This window comes from Aplysia californica, unplaced genomic scaffold, assembly GCF_000002075.1.
Source record: "Aplysia californica isolate F4 #8 unplaced genomic scaffold, AplCal3.0 scaffold00492, whole genome shotgun sequence".
NCBI lineage: Eukaryota > Metazoa > Mollusca > Gastropoda > Aplysiida > Aplysiidae > Aplysia > Aplysia californica.
Window position 1 is genome coordinate 86470 of NW_004797762.1, and position 11572 is coordinate 98041.

The window sequence follows — 11572 nt, forward strand, 5'->3', positions numbered from 1 at the left end:
AAAATGGTGAATCTTTCGCACTCCCCACCCTCTTTTCAAAAATCAAGAAAAGCATCCAATAATAATTACGCAAAAAAGCTAGACAAAACAAAACATTTTTGTTCCAAAAGGAAAAGAAATTCACATATGTTTTTATCATCAGTTCGCGTGCTATGGCCACCCAGTAGATCTACATGTAGCGCTAGATCCGAACTGGAGCTCTTCTTCTTATTCTCTTATCCTCCCATAACAGCTGGGGTCCATGAAATGCAGCAATTCTTCCCCAAGTCACACATGAAATGACGCTAAGGCCCATTGGAGAAAAAAAATGAAATGAGAGCTAGATCTAATTGGATTGGCTGATACTGGAGATAGCGTTGTAATTAATATTCTCTCCCGTGTCCCACGCTTCATTAGGATTTTGTTCACGTGCATGTCTCTACCTATTTGTAATCCATCCTTCCTCTGTCTTTATTTTCTTTTTTTCTTTTTTTTCTAGTTTCTCTCCTTTCTAAGAAACTCACTTTCGTTAATTTCTCTCACGCTGTGTCTCAGTTGGTAACAAAAGGAGGAAAATACATAGATTCTATGTACTCGTAATTTTGAGGTTCAAATCCATGAGAAGTGTGACGTATCATTTTAAAAAATCGGCTCAAGGTAGTTTTTTTCTCAGCCTAGAGCCTTAGAGAAGAAGACAAAGTTCTCTTAGATAGCATCATCATCGTCGTCATCATCATCTTTGTCATCATCATCATCATCCCCATCCTCATCATCATCTTAATCATCATCATTTTGGCTGAAAGGCAGAAAAAGAACACATAACAATTAAGGTTGGGGGGAGGGGGGGCTACACCTGAAGGCTATCTCGCTTATTACTAGACCAAATTTTACCAAATTTCACACATATTGTAACAATCATAGTAAGGAGTCTTGAAATTCGCCATCAAATTTGAGAAAAAAAAATTGTTCCCATGGATACCGCGTCCATATTGGATTTTATTGACATGTCTTACGTAATGAATACCGCACTTATTGCTCATGGAAATTGAATGGGTTTTTTTTTTTTTTGCATGCGTGTTAACAAACATTAGATCTAAAAATTAGTCTGTTGTTTGTTTCGTAAACAAGCTAGAAACGTTTTTTAATCAATTTTTACCAGAGGTAGCATTCAAGTTTGCAAAAAATCTGTGAAAATCCACACTCCAGACACCACCAACAAAAATATATTCCAACTATCCAAAATTCAACAGACAAATGTTTAGTATTACATCTTCTCTTCATTCTGTAATAAAGTCATGAAGATTGGAGGGAAAATGGTGGAGTTATTCAAAAAAGTGTAGAGAAAAGTTGCGTTTTGAGAAAACGGCCGATAAATAAAAATAAAATATTGACTTTATGAGGAAATGGTGGTGACGAACATGCCCGGTATGTGAAAATGTGCGGTTTTGGGGGGTTCTTATGCGATGAAATAGTTGTAGGAGGGGCTGAGAAAGCTAAAAATGCCTACAACTCAAATTCCATAATTTTGAGCAGAATTGGGACTTTGGGGGTGTAGCCCCCCCCCCCCCCCCCCCCCCCCTTTTTTTTAAAACGAGTGTTTCAGATAAAATTTTGGCTTTTTAATCACCTAACAGTTCGGACATTCGCGCTTCATGGGGAACTTAACGAATTTTTAAAAAGCACAATAAAATGAACATTAGTTACAAAAGCTTTCTCTGAGGTAATGATCCACAACATCCTCTTCCTCCTCCTCCTCCCCATCATCATCATCATCATCATCATCATCATCATCATCATCATCATCATCATCATCATCATCATCAACATCATCGTTGTTGTTGTTACTTACTCTCTCCTTAGAGGGCTCTCGTGGCCTAGAGGTTAAGGTGTTGGCCCCTTTAAAAAGTCCCGGGTTCTAATCCGTGTTGCGAAGGAAAAACTTTCTTCTCTAAAATTATCTCCTTTCACCCCCTTTCCTGCTCTCTAGCAATATTCTGTCGTCTGCTTTCGTCTCCACTTTCTGCCCCCACCCCCTCACCTTTGCCCCCCTCCTCTGGGCTCCTGACTCTTTCTGCAGCCTTTCCAGTGCTTCTCATTGGCTCCTTCCTACTGCTGTCTTTTCGCCACACCTCTGATCTTCTGGTAGGACAGATCTGCACCTCTAGCCTTCTCGGACAAGTGCCAAAAATCTCGGAGGTCCCGTGTGCAAGTTGCGCACGGTAAAGATCCTTTGGTGGTCCAAAATCGAGAAGAGTACAGTAGACTTCGGCCGCCACCTGTGCAAAATCCAAAGGTTCCTACCAACTGAAAATGTTAGGTGTGTCCCGAGCGCTCATATGACCTTATGCAGTTGCGAGCGCCGTAAAACACTTACAAACAAACAAACAAACAAACAAACAAACACTCTCTCTCTATAAATCTAGGGCTACCGTCATATACGGAACTTAAGGCTGAGAGTGAGAGCAGTCGACGCCACGCTTGCCTGCCACTGGCCATGTCCTCCAATCTCAGCAAATCCAGGCCCTGGGTGATTGTCTCATCCCTTATTGAGCCTCTATAGCTTCCAGTTGGTCTTTCCGCTTTCTTTTACCAGTTGGTTTCCAATACCATGTCTGAAAGGGCAATCTTGTCTTCGGCATTCTTAGAACATGTCTTAAATATCTCCACCTTCTCCTTTTTTTTGTTGGTTGTATTGATATTTTCAATTCCAGCTCTTTCCAACACTTCATTATATACATAATAAATTCATTCCATTTTATGAGTAAAATTCTTTGTAAACATAATTTTGTTTGGAAGCTTTCTAATTTTCGTAGAATTATTTTGTTTGATTTCATTATGGAGTACCCCTTGCAGAAATTAGTAAATTCAAGTATCTTGGCAGCATTATATCCAAAACTGCAAACTGCCTTGACGACATCCAGCAAAGACTTTAAAATGCATGGATCGCTTTTGTGAAACTAAATGCTACATGGAAGTCAAAGATCATTTCATTGAAGTCGAAATTAAAATTATATATGATAGCAATACATGTATTTGGCTGTATTGAAGCAAGGCCCCAGAGATATGAAAAACGAACAAAACAATTCAACGAAAATTAAAACGCTTCGAAACCAAATGTCTACGAAAATTAAAATTCAACTAGTAAAATGGAATAAATTTCGATCATCACAAATATAGCAGTGTTGGAAAGAGCAAAAATTGAAGGCATCAACACAACAATAAAAAAAGAGAAGATGGAAATATCTAGGACATGTTCTGAGAATGCCAAAGCCGAGACTCCCTTATCAGAATGGCAGTAGAAACCAACTGGGAAGAGAATGCTGGGAAGACCAACTGGAAGCTACAGTGTCACAATAAGAGATGAGGCAATCGCCCATGGCCTAGGTGTGCCAAAATTAGAGAACATGGCCCGGGACAGACATGCGTGGCGTTGACTGCTCTCCGCCTTATGTAGGTCTACCTGACGGTATAGGGAGAGAGTAAGTAAGTAAGTATATATATGTATGTCTCTGAACCACATATCAATACAGCCAATTGTTGTTGCTGAACAATAGAAAAACAACACATACAGAGACTCGGGTATCTTTTACTAGAAAATAATGACTCTTTTTAAAGAGATCAGCAGTTCGCTCATTCTCGCTTCATCAAAGGGAACAAAACAAGTTTAAAAAACACATAAAAACCAGCACAAGAATTACAAAAGTGTTCACTTTGGTAGTTCACAAAATCATCCTCATCCTCAACACCACCACCACCATCATCATCGTCATCATCATCATCATCATCATCATCATCATCATCATCATCATCATCATCATCGTCATCATCATCATCATCATCATCATCATCATCATTGTAGATAGCAGGGAATAAAAAAGGGTATGAGACTTAGTAGACTTTTCAAATTTAATAAGTTCGACGTTTCGCCCCGTAAGGGGCTTCTTCAGGAACATGTAAAAAAAAAATATAACGGAAAATCTATTGACTACAAACTACAAGCAATAGCAACAAAAGTGCGCGCATAAACGTCATAATATCAAAAGGTGCGATAAAAACAAATCGGGAAGACCAGAGAAAAGTGAAGGCTATGGCAAGAAGTGGTATGAATATAAAATAGTATGTACGTCAAATCATATATTATATATAACCATTAATATTAATGTAAAGGTAATTATTAGTGTTAGTAGTAGTGGCGCAGCAGCAGCAGCAGCAGTAGCAGCAGCAGCAGCAGCAGCAGCAGTAGTAGTAGTAGTAGTAGTAGTAGTAGTAGTAGTAGTAGTAGTAGTAGTAGTAGTAGTAGTAGTAGTAGCAGTAGCAGTAGTAGTAGTCGTAGTAGTAGTAGTAGTAGTGGCATATATTATCTACATAAGGAAAGGAATTTGTAAAACTTTAAATTCCACACAGGTAGGAAACTTATGTCCTCTCGAAACGAGCCCAAAGGCAAGGTAGAAAAGTACAAGTTGACTCATCCGTATTTCTTCCACACCACTACAAAGACCAAACTTCACCGTATTTGTCCACTTTGGACATAGATGGACGAATAATTATAAATATCTCAGTAACTAGGGTAGAAATAGTTGTATCGTAGCACAGTCTTTCAAAAAAGTGTGATAAGTACATTACGTGGTAATTTTAGGTCCCTGAAATGTGGCTCGTCGATGTTAAGACCACTGAGGATTTGGTGGGAACCCAAGTTCCAAATCCACATTGATTCTCTATGGTTTAGATTTTCTTTTGTAGGATTACGAACTATTTCAATGCCCTGAAGCTGCAAATCAGAGGCTCCATCATCATCATCATCATCATCATCATCATCATCATCATCATCATCATCATCATCATCATCATTATCATCATCATCATTTAACTAGAAAACTTTGTGACTAGTATTTTATTTTGTGAAGAAACCAAGCCTTTACAGAGTTCTCCAAATCTTATTAGGAATCTTATGTAAAGTTTTGAAATGTAGGACTTGACTTTTAAGATTTCGAACAGGAAGTGCTCCTAATAAAGGTAAAGGGACTTTGAGATACGATCGTGAGGTATTCAGATATGTTTTCTTGTCCTGGAAAAGGAATAGAGTGCAGATCAATAACAGCCACTGTTACGACTATACAGGGACTGGTCTACTTAACCTTTGTTCCGAGATTGTTTTGTCTTAGCAAGTTTTACGGTGCTCGCAACTGCATTCGGTCATATTATGAACGCCAAAGGGTGGACGTCAACAGAGAAGTCCAAACGGGGAATCAGGCTTACTCTGCTCGGCTCTCTAGCCTCAACAGCACAAAGTCTTCTACGACTATCAACGCACCCCGGAAATAGCAGTTCACAAGTAGAGGTGAAATGACGATAGTAAGGATGAAGAAAGAAAAAGCGGCAGTTCCCCCTATGTTGTTCCGGCACAGTATGAGCATGACGTTGATAAATCAGCCCATTAACAATTCTACTGTGCATAAGAACATGTTATGAAAAGCGCCTAGGCTGTGTTTACACGGGAGTGGGCGCTATAGAAATGATCTTCATTACCCCCCCCCCCCCCCCCCCGCTTTTTGGGGGTAAGTGCCAAAAGACACTTCAGTCAGTAGCACTGCCCTGGAGGGGGGCATTGTTCCGATAGTTGTGGATACGTAGTGTATATTTCTCATATGTAGAACCTGAAATGAGACCTCTTTCAAATGGAAAAAACAATCAAATTGAGGCTACTAAGTTCAACAGTTTGCGAGAAAATCCGAATACAATTTATGTATACAAAATACGTCATGTACTTTGAGATGGGGTTGGGGGGTGGGGGGGGGGGTGGGGGGGGGGCAGCAGAATCCCCCTTACAGAGGACTTGTCTTTTCTGCTTGATAAGATTTCATGAAGTCAGTAGTGACCTTGTAACCAGCGCTAGAGCAGGTGAGGTAGCTCTTCATTTCGAACATAAAGCCATGTGGAACCCCCTTAAACGGGACATGCTCACAACGGACGCCAGCCTTTTTCAGCTTCTCGGCAAACATTATCCCCCAGTCCCGCAAAGGGTCTAACTCTGCTGTGATTACAAGAGTAGGGGGAGATAACTCTAAGTTTGATCTAGTTCTAGCCAGAGGATTTACTCTAGGATTTGTCTCAGCGTCCGGAATGAACGGAATGGAGAAATCAAACAGCCACTCCATATCCTTGCCACAAAAAGCCGGGATGTCTCTAAACTCTTGCATCGACCCAACGGAGCAGTCCACTCCACTTACCGGATAAACTAAGATCTGAAAGTCGAAGCCTTGCATCTCGTTGGTGACACAAGACGCCAGCTGGCCTCCAGCACTATCACCTCCAATCCCCACTTTACTCTTAATGGTACCGCCCAAAAGCTCTTTATTTTCCAGCACCCATTTTGCAACAGTCACCGAGTCGTTGAAGGGTGCAAAGCGATCCTCTTCGTTAGGAAGAAGGCGGTAGTCGACGCTCAGAACAATAGCCCCGCTGGTTTCGGCAATATACTGCACCACATGTTCGTATGTCTTCCTGCATCCAGCAGCCAGACCGCCTCCGTGCAGGTACAGATAAATCACAGGGTCGGGGGGAGCTGAAGTCGGCGTGAAGACCGACACAGGAATCCCATCAGAGACATGCTCGGACGGCACAATGTAGTCCTTTACAGAACCCTTGAAAGACCCAGGTGCAAGTGCGCTAATGAGGCCAAGCTGCAGGAAGGCCTGTCGACCTTGCTCAAGGGTTCCTTTGTGGATATGTGGGCTTCCATACTCAATGAATTTTCTGGACGTTGCTTCAGTTTCGGGGTCAATCTTGTACTTCAAGGCCACGTCGCCCCATACGCTCTGGGATGCCATGATTTCTCACTTTTTCTGTAAAGGAAACGTTGAGGATTATGTTTTACTGGTACTTTTTTCTATAAAGCATAGGCTGGGGGATTGAGTCTTACTTTTTCTGTGCAATGAATGTTGGGAATGATGTCTTACTTTTTCTGTTAAGGGAATGTTGGCAATTATGTCTTACTTTTTCTGTGACGTTAAGGCTGGGAATTATGTCTTACTTTTACTATTACGGAAATGTTTGGAATTATTTCTTACTTTTTCTGTGAACGAAAGGTTTGGAATAACGGTTTACTTTATCTGTAACGGAAATGCTGGGAACTATTAAGTTTCTACTAACTCGACCTTGCCTCTATCTGCCAACGCATTCATCCATCCATCCATTCCCTTATTTATTCGTCCATTTCTCAATTCACCTGCCTATCCACAGTCAAAGAACCCCCCTCCCCCCTTCCTGCAATCGTTCATCCACTAAAGTAGCCTACAATACACCCTTGGATTTACATGTATATAAATCTGCCATCTATAGTATCTATATATGTCTATCTGCACTGCTTGTATTTATTGGATTTCCCCTGCGCGTAACATTGTTTAGGTCTCCAATAAGTTAAACTCTTCGATTTTCACACCGCATAATTTCCATCAAAATTTGAAAAACTGAAGGTACAAAACAAAATACAGAACAGCCAAATGATTACAAAAATAAGCGCATTAATTTATTTTCATAGACAAACTTGCTTAAAGCAGAAATACACATACTAGTAACAGGTTTGACCTGCAAATAAGAACAATAAACATGAAGAACACTGGTTAAAACTAACAGTAAAATGGAGGGGCAGACAGACAGACAGACAGACAGATCATAAAGTAAAAGAGCACGTTTGTCCAATTGCTAACCCTGTAAACTTGTAAAATGGATCATCCAGAATAGCAATTAACCCCCCCCCCCCCCCACACACACACAAAAACACAAACATTTTTTCGACGTATGCAAAAGTGGGTTTTGTTTCTGAGATTCATATTATGATAATTATCAGTTTCTTAATTGACCAAGTGGTTGCTAGACTACGAGCTCATAATTAACGACAAGCTGTCACTGATCTGGATCAAATTTGCGGTCAAAGTAAGTGAGGCATGAAGAAACTGTCAACAGCAACAGGTCTGAACAAACAAACACAGAGAAAAGAAAACTTCCCCATAAAATATTTCTGATTTTGAATTCTGTTTACCAGCCAAGAAAATGTACACCATCATGCATAAACGGTAGTGTATACTCAAGGGTTTGTATTCAATAAAAAATTTAAAAATATTTTTAAATGCTATACTTAAAAGTGATGTAACCCGGAAAAAACTATATGTGTATGTAGGGGGGGAGGCTGTATCTGCGTGTGCGTGTTTCTGTTTGTGTGTATGTAGATCTATACCATACTTGTGTGTGATTGTACGTGTAAACGTGTGTGTGTGTGTGTGTGTGAGAGAGAGAGAGAGAGAGAGAGAGAGAGAGAGAAAGAAAGAAAAAGAGAGAGAAAGAGAGAGAAAGAAAGAAAGAAAGAAAGAAAGAAAGAAAGAGACAGAGAGAAAGAGAGAGAGAGAGAGAGAGAGAGAGAGAGGGGGGGGGGGGGGAGAGAGAGTACATAAAACTATGTAACTACCTTAATCAATGTCTCACGGTTCTTATAAACAGCCCTTTAAATTGTTAACTGATCTAGTTGGTCTAACACTAACAGTATCCTATCCTCCTAATGTGTAAGGCAAACATAGCAAGGGAACACTTGTGTTTGTAAGATGTTTCCTTCTACATGACATAGGCTTACCATGGTATAAATCTAAGAAGTTAACAGGATATGTTGCCGTCTGTGATTTTGACGAAATTTTAAGTCTACCGGTCCTTTGTCTCTTATGCCTATAATGCAGAACTAAATATCTTAATGCTTTGAATGGCGACAGAAACACCGGTTTTTCCTGTAGGCCCTACAAACTACAACAAAGCAAAATATATTTAGTTAACAGTTCACGGAACCGACGTGTAATCTACTAAAAATATATCCCTATAGTGACATGCCTCGAGTGAAATGCATGGCCCCATTTTTGCGTATAAGATCGCGTTAATTGATTTTTTAATCGTTATCAGGAAAAAGAAGATAGACAACATGTTTTGCAATCTTTGAGAACTGAAAATTTCGTCAATTTACACGACAGGTTGTGTATTAAATCTACTACGATACTGTTGCAGAATTCCTAACGTTGATGAAAATAGTTGTCGATAATGATGTCCTTTTAAAAATACATTTAGAATTAAGCTTGATGTTATTTTGGAACAACTTACCCTGGGTTGAAGCAGACTTTGAACTGAAAGGTAAAGCCAAGTCGTCAGCGTACTGTGGGCGTTTAGTACCTAGATCTATAGGCCTAACTAACTTAGAAGCAGCAACGATGATTATTGTGTTGACGTCTTAGCTTCAGCTTTCACATAACATTCCTCTTCTAACAGCTAGCCTAATGCACTGATGACTGATTAAAATTCTTTCGCGACGTATGTTTTATAACAATAGTTTGCATGGCGTGATGACGCCTAACCTGAACCGGAGATGGCAACAGTTGTGTAGACCTACTGTATACACACACACACACACACACACACACACACGCTTTCAATCACCTTTTAGGTCAAGGGTTACGCCTATGTAAGACCAGAGACTAAGAACATACACTGCTCTTAGTCTATTTTTATCAAACGCGAAGCTACCTCTTGACACTGGAGCCAAATAGACAACATTTGCTGGAGCGGCGTGGGTTACGAAATTAGGTCAAGGGCTGTATTATCTAGACTACGAGGTACATTTCCTCGTGAAGCTTGTTTACTTTAGTTGATACGCTTTCATAGAGCTGATCGATTAGCAAGCCACCAGCATCGACATAACATTGTTTGAGAGGTCGTGGTGAAATCAGGCCCTCGTCAAAATGATCACATTAACGAAACCAGCCCTTTCCCGTTCGACAGACAATTTGATCGACATTTTTTCGTGTTCAGTACCTTTTATGTCCATTTAAAAACACATTCCTGTGTGAATTGTATTGAAAACTATTGATCAAAGGCGCGCAAAATGTTAACTTGCAGTTTCCATGCACTCCCAATCTTTGGAAGTCTCCTACGAGGGTCGTTCAAAAAGTTTTGCCTCCAAGTTCATAATTTCTTTATTACTAATGCTACATACACAAGTTATACACCAAATGAAAGCGTAGGATGTCTGCTACATGGCAGTGCCTTTACTTTACAACATAGTCGCCTTCTTTGTCGATGCAGACCCGCCAAGGTCGAATAAGTTGTCGCATGCCGTCGGCGAAAAATCCATGTGGTTTTCCTCTGAAACGGCGACGCACATCTTCTTGAACTTCATCGTCAGGTGCATAACGTTTTTCTTTGAGGTTCTCCTTCAACTTAGGAAAAAGATCAAAGTCAGATGGAGCAAGATCTGGACTGTATGATGGGTGTGGTAAGGTCTCTTGAAATCTGAGACTTTTCATGGCATCTTGAGTTTGTCAACTCGTGTGTGGACGGGCGTTGTCGTGGTGAAAAACTGCATTTTTTTTCGGGCCAAACTCGTGACAGCCGCGCTCTAAGTCTTAGTTTTCTCAGTGTCTCAATATATCGTTCATAGTTGATAGTGCAACCCTGTTCCAAAAATTCCATATGAATCAGACCATCGCAGTCCCAAAACACTGTCATACGCACTTTCTTTGCAGATGAAACAACTTTGAACTTTTGGGGGGCTAGATCTAGATCTAGATCTAGGTGAGAGTGGTTTCAGCGAACTCCTTTGCCCATCTTCGAACAGTACTTACATCGACACATGCTTCACCATAGATAAGCTTCATTCGCCTATGAATATCAATGGGTGCAGCTCCCCCTGCAGAAAGGAGCACAAGAACAGCTCTTTGCTTTAAGCGCACATTCATAGATTTGCTGGATGCCATTTTCTCGGCGACAATGTACCCTTGCATCTATGATGTAAACAGCAATAGCATAAAGGTTTGACATCATAGCATAATAATTCTGGTTTTTTGTGTTTGAGGGTATGCATCTGAAAGTCAGTTGTGTGCAAATTTCATGAAGATATCTTGAATAGGCCTAGTTTAGAAGTTATGGGAGAGGAGGCAAAACTTTTTGAACAACCCTAGTAGTTTGGCGACCATTTTCTCGCTCATTTTACTTCTGACAGCCGGGCAACCTTCACCTTCTTCAATAGCAGATATCACGTTTTCTCTGATTTTGGTATAGTCTTCCTTAGCAGGCGTCTTCGGCTTTTTAATGGCATCCTCCCCCCCCCCCCCCCAACCTAGAGGGTGAGCAGTGTATCCCTAGAAAAAAGCCACTTCATGTCCAGCGAGTGATGCCGAATTCGTCCCATTCTAGGACGACAAAACGACAAACAGTGGAGTCCACCTAAAGTAAACAAACTTTATTTGAACATTCGGTTAAAGTGAACGATATTATGTGGTACCGTTTGAATCGCTATTTGTTTAAGTTAAAAAAAATAGTAGATAAAACGAAAAGGTTTCATGGGGAAATCGGATAAAGTGAACGCCCAAAAATGAGTGAAAGCGAAGATCGGACCGACCGTCGTGTCACTGTCACCATGCTGTGAAAGTAAAATTCTTTGCCTCGGGCAACAGCAGACAATCCCAGTTCGGTGTTGACGACGGCAATCTCAATCAGAAAGAAAGAGCTCTTGTCTAGGCTCGCCCTCTGTGTTGTCCCCTCAGCCCACCTCCATCGTAGACCA

The 11572-nt window shown here is 40.7% G+C and overlaps 1 protein-coding gene across 1 annotated transcript; it reads right to left on the reverse strand.

The window, feature by feature from the left end:
• Window positions 1–5788: 5788 nt before the first annotated feature.
• Window positions 5789–9449, reverse strand: LOC101855672 (hormone-sensitive lipase). Its single transcript, XM_005105791.2, has 2 exons — window positions 9115–9449; window positions 5789–6821 (listed from the first exon to the last, which is right to left on the reverse strand). The coding sequence occupies exon 2, from the start codon at window positions 6804–6806 to the stop codon at window positions 5802–5804; it is 1005 nt and encodes a 334-aa protein (XP_005105848.1). The 5' UTR covers window positions 6807–6821; window positions 9115–9449; the 3' UTR covers window positions 5789–5801.
• Between the last annotated feature and the right edge of the window lie 2123 nt (window positions 9450–11572).